The 14,537-nt window shown below is 39.4% G+C and overlaps 1 protein-coding gene across 2 annotated transcripts in view; it reads right to left on the bottom strand.

Annotated features, from left to right (window-relative positions):
* The window catches only part of LOC143904937 (EGFR adapter protein), a 105,085-nt gene that overhangs the window by 50,773 nt on the left and 39,775 nt on the right, over positions 1 to 14,537 (bottom strand). Inside the window, exons 1-2 of one of the 2 annotated variants that reach the window (XM_077419941.1) lie at positions 12,230 to 12,421; positions 5,797 to 5,877 (exon numbers count right to left, since the gene is read on the bottom strand). In XM_077419941.1, the coding sequence (XP_077276067.1) occupies positions 5,797 to 5,877; positions 12,230 to 12,268 (120 nt within the window). In that variant the 5' untranslated portion in view covers positions 12,269 to 12,421. Of the gene's footprint in view, positions 1 to 5,796; positions 5,878 to 12,229; positions 12,422 to 14,537 lie in introns of those variants that run through there. The other variant, XM_077419943.1, reaches the window with a different exon arrangement.

Raw genomic sequence — 14,537 nt, 5'->3', positions numbered from 1 at the left:
ATAAGCCGCTTCGTATTGCCTTTCGATCGATGGCGTGTTGCATTGACGTACGTGCCGAGTGAACTCGTGCCGAACACTTCTCGGTGATAATCCTCGAATTCCTTGCCAATACGTTTCTGTAATCTACGACTGAGAATATCCGGCGCAAGATGAGTGTTTCGCTGCGGTAGAGCGAGTTAACTTGGCGATTCTTTTTCATCTCTTTTCTTCCATATTTCCTTCTCAGTTTCTCCCAAAAATTAGTGGTGGGCAACGAAAGACTCCGCCTTTTCAAACCAAATTTACTTAAAACTTCCACTCCGCGGATTAATCCATTTTTGCATAAACAGCGTCCACTTAGAGCCTCTTTCAGTTCCGACGATGTCCGGCGTTGCTAAACTTTTTTGCGTCAAATGCCCACTCTCGTCGCATCTGCATCTACATCACCAATACGCTCGCACGACTCGCGTTCGTGCTCAACGCACTCGTGTCTCGGGACGAAGAAACGAAAAAGAGGGGAGAAGGGCAATTCGCACACACGTTCAACGAAGGAGTTCAACGACCTGCGGGAATGCCAGGGCACCGGCAGGCTATCGTTTTAAACCGTGTTCGGCAATCTCGTAAGACCCGCCGCCGCCGTATGTGGAGGCGCGTACTTTTGATAACGGCGACCCCACACGGAAGGGATTACGGGGAGATCGGTGGCGAGCTCCGCGAACGGGATGAAGGGACGGGATGGGAGCGCACAAAACGGGCATTGAAACCGATGTATAATTTCGACGAGCTCGATGCTGCAGGAAGCGGAAAAATGCACTTTGTCACTATCGTCGCGCTGTCACAATCGCGGCCGTGCGATCATATTCGCAACGGTCGCGACAACGGTCGAAATTCACGCCTGCCAGAGTTTGTGCAGACGTTTAATCGGTACGGTCGGTTCGTTGCGAATTGTACATGACCCATATGCAGCAACGGCGTCCTCGACGTTGTCGGCGACTGTCCGGTAAACCGATACCGAAACCGCACCGTCGTAAATGTGGCAAGGCGGAAAGTGTGAGTGCGGATAGATCGATTTTCCACGATTCCCCATGGTGGTTTCGCGGTGAATCGAAATTTGAGGACGAACCGGTTAAACGTGATTTTCGCTCTTTGTTCTCCGAAAGCTGCGAGTCGACTTCATCGTACAAGTTAAATTTCAAAGATCCGAAAAATAGTCGAGCAGAGCGCATCGTCCCGGATTTCAGCCTTCTCCTCTCGTTTTCACGAGGATCACACTTTCACAAAACAATCGGTGGTAGAACAACGGCGTTAAGGGATTTCTAGTAATTAGCGTGTAGCGCGAGCTCGCGGAAGATTAGACCGCATTGTCGTTTTTCTTTATTTTTAACCCCCCCGTGATAAAAGAGTATCCCGGAATATCGAAGAGAGAAAGAGAGCAAGTGAAAGAGGTCGACGACTACGCATCCCCGAAATCAATATGGATACCTACACGTCTGCGATATACCCCGCACGTGCTCTCGCGCGTTTCGGGACCTTTCACCGTGTCTATAGGGTGGTCAACGTGTCAGGGGTGGAAAGACACCCTTCTCCGTGACAAACTGCCCCATACGTCGTGATCCACGAAACGAAAGCGACGCTTCTATGTCATTGACCACCGTGACAAATTTCTACTCGTGTATATCCATTATTTACCCTGCGGTTCACTGATGTACGATTACAAAATTATTCTGTGCGTGTGTAACGATGCGGAAAGATATATTTTGTTGCAATACTAGACATTTACAAATCTTCAGTAAACGCATTCGAATAATTGAGTTGGTGTAGATATTAATATTTGGATCGTCATGGAATTTAAAGAGAAAAATACAAGCTTAATGAATCATAAATATCGATCAATCGATTTGCATCGTTTTAAAGCATAAACTTGTGTAATATAAATTCAGTCTATCGTCGTTCAGTTTTATACAAATGATTTCCGATTGTTTGCTGTCGCAGGCATTTTCGGATGCATACCTCAAGATCGTATTTCTTTGACACGACTGCCTTTGTCATAGCTTTAATAACTTAGCAAGACAGAAACCTGAGAAGAAGAAACCGATGGTATGTCAATACATCATGCTGCTGTAGAATGCGTCTATTGGATTTTTTCCGATTAAATTACATTCCACGATGGCTCATCGATTTGATTTTGAATTTTAATAGCGCGGTCGCGATTTCTTTGGAATCTCATCTTATACTCTATCGCAAAATTAAACGCATTTAATAACTATTATAATATTTAAAAATTTAATAATTATAAAACAACAATATAAAAATAAAGCTTATACAGTATTTAAATTTGTAATAGCAATACGTTTGATGAAAAAATAATGGATGTTTCAAAATTCGTGCGTAACTTTGAAAGAGGGCTATTTCAGGTAAAATGATTTTTCGGTACGATGTATTTCCGTTAATCGACCGTGCCGGTACAATGTGTCCCAGCTGGATATCTCGCGAAAAAAATTCGGACCACTGTTTGACACCCCGTGAAAGCGTCTCATGTAATTGGCAATTAAAGCAGATGGCTTTGACAACCTATCCACTCCGCGACACTTGAAATTCGTATGTGCTAAAAAGAACGACGGAATTATCCGCGCAAATGTTCTAACTTCGTCAAATAAATTTCTGTTTATTCGCACTGCCATTTTTTTTTGTTAAATTCCCGCGAGGGAAATGCCATTGAATGATTTTGTTTCAATTTAAATTCGGGATAAAGGCCTCGAAAGTCCCTTTGAGCGATTTTCGCTGCAAATTTTCGTTTTGCTGTAGAAAAATGTCCTTTGAGCGGGGAAACGAAATACGATAAAAACTCCAGACAATTTTTACGATAGTTGTTTTTCGTTTACTACCGTTTTAGACACATCCAATGTTTAAAAAAAAATTTTCATACAAATGTGATTACTTAAAATGACGAGAAAAGATCCCATTATTACAATATTCGTGTAAATTTACAAGGTATACATAACAATTAATTTGTAAATATTTTTAGACGTTTTCAACAAGACAAATATAAAAACAAAATTAATTTTCTTTAGATTTTATGAATGTCTTGCATTAAATTTAAAAATATGTTATAATTTCATGTACAATACATTGTCACTTCTCCAGCTTTAAAAGTACAACAAGAAGAAAACGATGTATATCCCTTCTCTTTTACCATTTTAAGTCGAAAGATTTACTCGAGACAACCATGTAATATTTTATTATTCTCGAAATTTTATAACTAATAAAAAGTCAGAGGATTATCTCATTATAAGAACCGATACAAATTGCCCAAAAAAAAGTTAAACTTAGCCATAAAAGGCTTGAATCTATTGAATAATGTATTATTTACACGAATAAAGTTTATTCACCGAATTAATTTTATCTCTCAATTAACAAATAACGTTTACGCTTGTAGTCAACATATCAATATAAATGCATATATATATATATATATATATATGCATTTATATATATATATATATAAATATATATATATAATATATATATATATATATATATGCATTTATATTGATATGTTGACTACAAGCGTAAACGTTATTTGTTAATTGAGAGATAAAATTAATTCGGTGAATAAACTTTATTCGTGTAAATAATACATTATTCAATAGATTCAAGCCTTTTATGGCTAAGTTTAACTTTTTTTTGGGCAATTTGTATCGGTTCTTATAATGAGATAATCCTCTGACTTTTTATATATATATATATATATATATATATATATATATAGTTATTAAAATAGGTCAATAAATTAATAATCGTCTTGATCAAAAAATAAAGTTATAAAAATAAACAAAAAGCTTGGAGAAGAAAAAAGAAAATTAAATAAATCAACGCCTGAGAAAAATGTAATTTAAATCTCACCTTATAAACTAGTCTCTTTTTAGAAAAAAATTTTTTTTTGTAAAATTTAGTAAAAAGAGGAATCCGTGATGATTAGTCGCATTAATAAAATTTCGTATTTTACATGCTGTTGTGATTGTAGCACAAAACAGGGAAATACCAACACCCGACTGGCATCAGTATAGGCGACCGGCGAAGCGTCTCTTAACCAACCGAGCGTAATTTTCGCCTCATTTACGGCGGCCGTATAAATATAAATGTTGCAGGGGTGAGACGAGATATACGCGCATTTACGGCGTGTTACACTAAACGCTTCTTTGAAAAAGTCTGATCTTCCACGATGGAGTACAACAATAGAGACGATTTACGAAAGTGCGCATTGAGTGGGAACATGGGGAGACAAGTGACTCGTCGAATTTACGACTCATTACATTAGAGATTACTCGTATCCTCTCATTTCGAACCGAATTCGATTACCACGAATCTACAACTTTATTTCTAAGCAAAAAAACCGAATCTGTTATTATACAAGAGATCACAAATGATTTTTTTATAGACAAAATAAGTCGGAGATAATTATTCTGTTTTTCTGTCGATATCGCATCAAATTATTGAAAGTACCTCATAAAAATATCCGATTAATTCTTTATCTATAATGATTTCTGCAATAAGAGACATTAAAAAAAAACAATTAAATAATATTAAATAATTCAAACTCTCTTACTTCTGTAAGACTTTTGCTTTCACTACGCAAACCCTTTCAAGAATATGGATGGTACATTAATTGAAGTCCTAATTAGCAGAAGACATAATGCTTATCAGAATTTCCTCACAATAATATACTTAGCTTGCATTTAAATCGGCTAATTGACAATTATAGTAAAGACGTAAAGAGCATATCAACACAATGTATCAGTACATCTCTGTTATTTACAATAGAAGAAAGAAAAAAAGACATACAATAAGAAACGCCCATGCATTTAATTTTAACCGCTGGCAACTATTCAAGTAAAATTGGCCGCCAAAACGAGCGTGGCGCGCGTACACTCTAATGAAGTAGTATCACGGGAAAAGTAGCAACGCGCGTTCTTATACACGCAGGCTACTCGACGCACGCACACCTGCGCACACATACGTACGGAGATTAAGTAGGAACTTCCTGGCACGAGTTATTCTCGCTCGTATAGGTAAACATATTCAACTCCGACGAAACTCAAAGCCGAAATTTTGCTGATCCGTTCAGGTACGAGAGTCATTACTAGATTTACAGTAATAGCGTATAGCTTAGAATATAATAATCCCCCCTAACATGAGAGCCGTTTTGATTCCTTTGCCATATGGCGTTCATCTGTTCGGGCTAATTACGAAATGTATTTGCCGTTGATTGCAATTGATGTCAAGCATTAAAACGGATGGAATAAGCCCCCCATCAATGAGCGTCATCATATGCGTCGTTATTTACGATATTCCATTATACCTCAGAGGCGATCGTAAAACACAATGGATCGGGATAACGGCGATTTTTTTTTTTAAATAATATCTAAGAGATTGTAAGTGAGGATCTACACGGTTTTACGCTCATCTCGTATACACATCTTTTGTAATGTCGAGATCGCGCGACGATTTGAATATAAAACTGGTGAATTCATCATGCATGCAAAACGGGAAAACAAACAGGGCGAAAATGGGACCGGTGGTATATGCCGCGCCATTATCCTATAGGATCTTATTGCTTCTTATTATGCGAAGAGACGCTCTAGAATAATTCGTCTTGCCGCGCATTACCGGAAGGAGCAGGTTCTGCTATCCCCGGAAGAAAAACAATGTTACCTTGCCAGACATAATTTGTCATTTGATAATCATATTCGTAGGGGGTGGATGTTAAATTAGAAATAGTTTTCAGCACACGAACAGGATTAGGGGAGAGACACTTACCCTGAGGATCTCCAATTGGGAGCGCACAAATTCCGCGCGGCTGGCAATGTCGGGAACCGCCACAGAAAACGAACCCATGTACTGCGACAGAAAGAACTCCGTATTAGAAGCGATGCACGAGAAAAGTTTCCTCGAGTGTAGTTTCCGCTTTCGAAAAACTTTAGAGATGTTAAATAAGGGCGGCTGCTGACAAAAAGAATTTCACTTCTTTTCCAGCAATACAAATGAAGTCAAAATTCTTTCCGAGAGAAGCGCATGTTATTTAGTACCACTGTGATGGAATATTCTCACAAATAAGCTGCTATTTTCTTGCGTGTTTAATATATATAAATATTTTTTACGCTCTCTCTAATGTGTTTATTATACGCTCGCCGAGAAATAATTATCAGCTCGTCGACGCAACCGTGCTTCGAATTAAGGGTCACAACCCAACCCGGCGGGTGGCCGTCAGACAACGGCATCACATATAGCGGGAAAACTATACCGCCACGCACACGCCGTTGGAGAACAATAAAGGCAGACCTGGCCTACGGCAAGAATTTAATTTCCTTTTTCCGTTTCGAGGACATCCGTACACCGGAACGCGACTCCCTCCCCTCCCCTCCCCACCCCATCTCCCGCAGACCCGCCATTTCCTTTCAATAGTCAATTTGGCTGGCGATCATCCCTGCTCTCACGCGTCGAGACGAAATTTGGAAAATTTCGTTTCTACCCTCGATCGAGAGGCAACTGGCTTTTCTCTCGGCTCAAAGGGAGGCTATCCGACGAGGGCTTCTTAGAAAATTTTTTACGAATTTCGCGTTTTCTCTGTATATTATCGATATGCCGTGTAGGAAGCGTATGGCAATACAAACGAGATTTAGAAATATATTTGATTGATCGCAGCGATTTGATCTTTGTTAAATGAATTGGCTTTACGTAGTTGGTTCATTTTTTCCAACGATGTCTTGCCCTGGTAGAAAAAAAAACAAAATTGAAAAAATATTCTTGATAAATATAAGTTCGAAAGATTCGTATTTCCGGTATGAGAATATATCTTGCCTGGTCAAACGGGTCGCGCGCCGATTATGTGGTCGATAAAAATAGCGACCCTCCAAACACGATAAATAAAAGTATACGGGGGAGAGAGAGAGAGATAAATTCTAGGGACGTAATAAATAACGATACCTAACGCAATTATGTGCTCACGGTACGCGGACACATATTTCTTTTTCATATAAAACTACAGCAAGAATACCGAAGCTTTATAAGGTATTTGCGAATAACGAAAGATAGATTAACTTAATTAAATTTCACGAATGAATTAATACGTAATAGAGAGAAAATTCGGGAAAGAAAATTACGAATTGAAGTATAGCAAGAATATAATGCGTTTGATTTACGATTCCGCCGCGGTTTCCGCGCTGGTGAATTTTTCCTAGCTGGCAGTATTTTGATCGGTAGATTCGTACCGCAATATAATCCGGGTTTTAATCCTCCCGGATGATTCTCATTGTTGTGTTTCATCGAACTTGTCTCTGAGAGGATCTCCTCCCGGAATCGCTGGGATTTTCCTGAATTATTATGCCACTGCGCAGAAGGGCTGGAATACTCACCGAGAGAGAATTCCATAGGGGATGGATGTTTTATAAAAATATTGGGGTGGATGAGCTCTTATTATTATGAATACAAAACGTGAAATTGCCTCTTTTTCCTAATTATTCATAGGTCAATATTGGAAAGCAAGAATATGAAATAATTTCAGAATATTCACAAGAAATATCTTTTTCTCATGAATATATATTCAAATTATTTTGTACGATAAAAGATTGTTATTAAAATTATTAATAATAATGTTATAAATTATATAATAATATAACAATGTTATAATTGTTATAGACATTGTAGCTCGAGAAGTCATCTATAAATTTACTTCAAAATTTTGTTTTTAGAAATTTCAGATTTAGTAAATCTCCTTTCTCTTAATGCTCTTTTACATATACATGCATATCAACGAGTTACCTTATGTACTTCTATAACTTCTTTTATCATCGCCCAGTTTTATGATAAAAACCCGCCGCGCATCGCGTCGCGCAAACAGCGTGCTGTTCCGCAGTTACCGCATTTTCAGCAGCGCGGGCAATCGGCAATCGTTAAAACGAATCGATTGAACGATCACGACAATCGAAGAATGTAAAAGCCCGTTTCTCCACGACGCTCACCGTCACCGCACATGGTGCTGCCGCCAGGGTGAAATCGTTACGATTATTACGTGCGGCACTATAAATCTACGATATATTTCACGGTGGCGAAACACATTGGTTATTTTATTCGAACGCTTATATCCCACTTGAGCTATACGATTCTCTCGTTCACGTCGCGCATAAGTATCAGCCGAATGACGCAATGACACAATCATCCATTCCGCGGCACCTGTTTTAATAAACCAAAGTTATTTTTCTTCTATATGTTTTTTAACATTAAACAAATTAAAGTAATTAATTGATAACTGATAAACGAACGCATGTGTATATAAGTGTATATAAGAAAAGACGTAAATCTCTCTTTATTTAAATTCAAGTTCCCAACACACACAGCGTTCTTTTCTATATTTCGATTTCCTCAATTATTGGTCAATTATTATAACCTCGCGAATTCTTCCTTTAATGATTCTTGTTTACTCTTTCTTGTAATATATATATACACACATATCTCATTAATTGCACGATGTCTCATACGTCACCGGTGGAAGGACGGACAAAAATAATCGCAACTCTTCCCGTCTCTCATTATCTACCGACAAAATTACAGCATACGTGCGGACTAACGAGCTTGTTGACGGAATTCCCGCCACTATAGCATCATAGAGTACCCTATTTCGTCTGGATACCGAGAACATTCTTGGTGAAATATCGCGGTTGCTCTACTATCTTGGAGAACCGCGGTTGCATGGAAACCGATATAATTCGTTTTTTTGCTGAGCAATAAAAATGATCTATTGTAATTTTTTATATTTAAATATATGCACAAGCAATATTGACTAATACGAAAATTATCTGTATTTTTGTTTTAATATGTTAATATATTAATTTTGTTTTAATACATTAATATACTAGTTATTAGTGTTAGATGTTACTAATTTAGCTTAACACTACTTTAGTTCCAATTTTTTTCGGTTAGAAAGACTGAGATGCTTATTTGCAATATACAGATTAGAAATATATTAAATCGCCCATGTCGACTAATGGAATATCGAATCCTCCTTCCTTCGACGGATGCTGCGAAAATAGCTGCTGTAACCTTTTTATACATGCATTATTGCGAACGGGTCACCCATATGTTCAACAGTAAATCCGTTTATGTCGCAAGCGCTATCTTATATATGGTAAAGATCACTTTCACCGATCGTTGAATTTCACGAAATTATGCGGAAGTCGAGAGATTCGATTAACCATCGCGTGCCGGAGGCCAGAAGCGTATCGTGTCACTGTCGTGTTCACTGTCGCTCTCGTGCGATCTGACTCGAATACTTTCACGCCTTGAAGATATGTCGATTCGCAGGTGATTTCGAAAAGGAGTCTATCAATATACAGCTACCCGTAAAGACAATAAGTATCTGAGCACAATGTCAGACAGACATTGCAATGAAGACAAAATCGGATCTTACTTTAAAAATAATTTTTTAATTATCAAATTAATTTTTTCTATCCTTGTGTTTTTTATAATTAAATTTCATCAGTTGTTTATAGGCAAGCTACTCGTAAGCGATATGCTCTTATCCGATATCGATATTAAACAGCTTTGTGCCGCCGTCTGAAAGTCTAGCGCGCTCCGATTAGATTTGAGCTTATCCCACCGGGAGGGACCGAGGTGAGATGTCAGTTTCTGACGATAATGGGGTATTCGTTACGTTATCGCGAACGAAATTGCATCCGCGCGCAAGTCTGCATAGTTCGCCGCGCTTACCAAGCGTAGTCACGTTGTAACTGTTGACATTTTCGTGCGCTCCGTCACGGGAGTCGTGACGGAGAATACCGACGCAGGATAGAAAGGACGTTGCGTAAAACGTGCGCAGCATTTAAATGATTCGGAGTGCCATCGCGGAATGGGAATCGAATCATCGTGCGTATAAAGGGACGGTATCGGAAATCGATGACTCCCGATTTAGAGTTCGTCCCAATAATTAGATCGGCTATTTTAGAAAGGGCATACCAAATCTTGAATCCAGCGATATCTATCAAAATAATCCAAATTGTTCGATCTGCGAAGCTCTGATAATCGCCAGAAGTTTATCGATTATCTTTTTAGGGATTATATTATTCTAAAATTATCTTTTTTTATATAATATTATTATTGCAGAGTCATTTTAAACCATTCCTATAGATCGCCATTGCTCCCATTCAAAATATATAATTAATTTAATGATGTTAATTTAACCAAACCAATGAAATTAAAATAATACTGTTTTGTGTTAAAATAATCAATTTCGACACACATTTTACTTAAAAATAACAAATTGTTATTTAACTCAAGGTTAGTTTAAATTTTATTCTTTAATATTTAACAGTGTGCGATCTTGAAGATTAGAAAAACGGCTGATTAACAACAAGATAAGTATAATATGCATGGAAGATAAAGATGTATATGTAGAATAACGTTAACGAAATTGCTGGTAATAATTTCCGATAATTATAATCGGACTCTTTTACAAAGCGGTCGTTATACCGACTAATCCCTTTGAGTAACGCGAAGAAATGGGAGTCAAACAGATCGGTAAAACAACTCTGCGATTTTAACAATGGTTAAAACGCAGAACAGAAGGAACCGAATATTGGTTATTCGAGTGGGTGAACGGCTTTTACCATCGGCTATGCACGTCGAAAAGTTTTAAATTACGTCAGCATTGTACGAGTACAATGTGCTGTCAGTGTATCGAGTGTATGACGGGAACAATCGCGCGTACCCCGCGGACGATTTAAAAATGTAATCTACGATAACTGCGTCGGCTACTACGAGATTAGTAAATTCGCTGAATGCAAATTAATCTCAGCCGAGTTTATCGAACGGAAACGGTGGATACTTGGGATGCTGATGGAGTACACTGATAAAGTACCCCGATGGCGCAAGACTGTTTCACAAACAAAAACGTTTTTACTTTATCGTGATCGAAATTGCCTTTCCGTGTTTTGCGTTTTAATAGGATTGACGCGCGTTAGATAGCGAAAAAAAAAGACAAAATAAGAACACTTCAAAGCGGAATAAAAACATAATGGGGCATATCAATCGCCGGGGTGAGCCACGGAAAAATTTGGCGCGCGAATAGGCGCGCGGAATGTTGTCGACACTCCATTATTTATTCACCTGCGAACGTGCCAATCAAGTAAAATTTCAAACCCGTGAAATTGAAGCGCTTTCGAATTAATAAATCGCGTTATATTGCGATAGCGTACTATTTCCACTGTATGATACTTGAGCGCGCGGTCGTTCATTATATCAATAAATATTGTGTCTGTCTCCTGATACAGGATACCAGCTGTCGCAGACGCACGCGATGTCGACGTATTCGAAATCCGCGCATCAATTAGCTTCGAGATCCGCGTATCGTTCGTCTTACGAAGCCGCGCGATCTTTCTTCCGCTCGCAATGTAACATTCTGGCAGTTGTCTCTAACTTCTTAGCGATTGTTCGAGTTCGGGATGTACGAGATTGTTCCGAGCGCACAACGCAGCGAGTTCGTAAACAGAGAAACGAGGCGAGATACAGGAGGAGGAGATTTATATCCGTTCGTTTCCTCGAAGAAAGAGAGACGCGATCGCGGGGAGAAGATGCGAGGGAAGACTCCTTATACAGCATACGCACCCGCGGCTCGCACGGAACGAAACGAGATGAGACGAAACGAGACGAGACGAAACGAGACGAGACGAGACGAAACGAGACGAGACAAGATACGGATGCGTAAGAAGCACACGCGCGAGATTCGCGCGGCCGCGTGCGTGTCACGGGCGTTGCGCCCAGCCGCCCATCGAGAAAGGAAAGAAAAGGAAGAAGAGGAAGAGAGAGTCGTACATGAAAATTACATACCCCGTCTGACTTGCGCTTAAAAGGCCTCTCGGACGAATAACTGTAGTCAGCTAAAAGCCTCTCATACGTCAATGCCACATTTACGAGATTTCGTGGCCTACGCGGGAGGCAGTGATACCTTTCCACGATCTCGGTATCCACGTGCGTGCTTTGTTACCGCACGGATGTCTTAAAGATAACACGATCAACAAATTAAGACAGACACGTGTAGACGTGTGGATCGATCGTTTTCTCGCTGTGATAATTATTAAATTAAGTTCCTTCATTTCTCTGTTATTAGCAGTATCCAATGTGATTATTGTTCCTCCGTGATAATCAACCTAATTATATCGTAGCGCCTTAACTACGGTTAATGAATCGTGATAAAATTCACCTTAGCTGCGACGGATCTCTGTGAGAACGTTTCTGCCATAATAAGTATACATCACTTCCCATCTGGTCGGCACCGGTTGCGTTTTCTCAGGAATACATTGGAATACGTTTCGGGATAAAACTTAAAATGAGCTACGTACAGACTTGTTTTTCAGTTCACGTAAAAAAAACACCGCGATGCATTTTCACTGCAACTCTCGTTTTATACCGTGCGAATTCGACGAAAAGTTTCACCATCGCGTTACTTTTACCGACACTTTTTGGGAAAAAAAAAATCACGATGCACTCAGCTGCATTCCCAATATAATTCTTCTCAAGTTTAGGCTAATAGCTTCAATTTCACCGTTGAAAAATCGATAGCACTTTTAAAAACGACTTTTAATGCTGAAACAAGATATTCTTACGTCAATGATATCACATAATTTAATCATAAATAAAATAAGTAAATGTGTCGTCGATTTAAATTCCGATTTAAATTTACGAGGCTAAATACCTCAGATGCATTTAAATGAAATATTTTTCGCCGATTGGAAAAGAGATAAAGACTGGTCGACCTTTGCACGTTTATATGATAGTCGATATGACATTTGCAACTGGAATTCCAACAGGTTTGGTTTGTATCGTCAGACAGCTCGGATCGCGAATCCAAATATGCGCGAAGAAGCGAGCAAACTAATTTGTATTACATTATGCACCAAAATATACGTTCACACAATTTACATTTACATCGCGTACGTAAATAATAAAAACAAATTTAAATTAAACGGACAACCAATTAATTATTAATTTATCGCCTATTTAGAATCGAGAATCAACTCGAGAAAATGGAACACGAAACGACAAAGTTAAATGTCAGCGTTATTTAATTATTCTTTAATATCTTTATTGAGAAATTTTATAAAATATTTAAAAAATTCATTGAAGAAATTTTGAGGAACATTTAAATGTTTATTGAGAAACTTTTAAAAAAGTACATCAGGTTTGCAAACGATATTCTTTCAATCACATAAAACAAATATTTAATTAGGGAAAATAGTTACTTGAAATATATGTATCGATACTAAAAGAATGCGTTAATTAAAACTTTCAGATATTTTGTTAAAGCTACTTTGATTTTATATCGAGTTCCTCGTGAGAATGACTGTAACCAGAGAGAGACTGCCACTTTATTCGAATACTACGTCCTCGTACGCCATCACGCACGTCACGCACATCTTTTTCACCTCGATTGTCAAAACGAGTCATATTCAAAAAGTCACTCCATATACGGAATTGCGCGCGACACAATTTTCAGGAAAAATAAAAAAGAAATACGTGCAGTAGACACTATCATTCATTGGACGATGCAATATTCAAGGTCGAGAGAGAGAGAGAGAGAGAGAGAGAGAGAGAGCTCAATCCTTTTAAAATCACGATTCAATCTGTAACAATCGTCGCGTATCTGGGCCAGTTACCGATAAATCACCCGCGTGGCATATGCAACTGAAATGTGAGATCTCTTTCACCGTGATTGGATTGCCGGGCCGTTTGTTTGACAATATTGACAGAAAATTCGGCGAAAACGCGTGACTCTTAATACGCGCGATCGCGACATCGCGCGTCAGCGTTAACTGATAAAATAAGAACGATTATCGGATGGCGAATCGACGCGATAATCAACGTCGAGTTTTCCGATCGCGCCTGCACTGGATCTTATCGCCAGGTCGGCCACGCGATGCACTTATAGGCGGTCATCGTAGAAATAACGTGTACCCGACGAAATCACATGGTCCGATCGCCGAGGAGGCAGATCATCGTCCGGAACGCCGAGGAGGCCGGAGTACCGGTGAACGCGCGACGAAAGACTGGCCCGCGGGACCCGGTAAGAGCGGCCCTTTACCGCGCCGGGGCCCCGATGATACGGCGGACGGACGGCGCGGTCGCTAATGGCCAATGGCGCACGGATAAGAGGAAAGGACGTGGAGTCCTAGGAAGGATCTCCGCGTTGTGGAAAAGGAGAAACTGCCCGACTGGTCGTGACGCGTCGAAGAGGCCGAAGAAGAGTAACGGAAGAAAGAAAGAAAGAAAGAAGGAAAGAAAGAAAGAAAGAGAGAGAAAAGAAGAAAGTGAGAGAGGGGGTGGAGGCGAGTTCGGCAAAGGCCGGTCGAGCACCTGGGCGACATTACTTCTTCGAGTCTTCCGACAGCATGCCTCTTCGCAGGCATACTTTCGTACCCAGACTCGCGTCCCTCGTTTTGCGAACTGCAGTAGCACATCCGATAACATGTGAAAAGTTTACTACTGTAACCTTTTTTAATTCGCTATCACGC

This window comes from Temnothorax americanus, unplaced genomic scaffold (assembly GCF_048541705.1).
Source record: "Temnothorax americanus isolate GAGA-0224 unplaced genomic scaffold, ASM4854170v1 Scaffold6, whole genome shotgun sequence".
Classification (NCBI taxonomy): Eukaryota; Metazoa; Arthropoda; class Insecta; order Hymenoptera; family Formicidae; genus Temnothorax; species Temnothorax americanus.
This window is presented reverse-complemented; position numbering and strand designations above follow the sequence as displayed.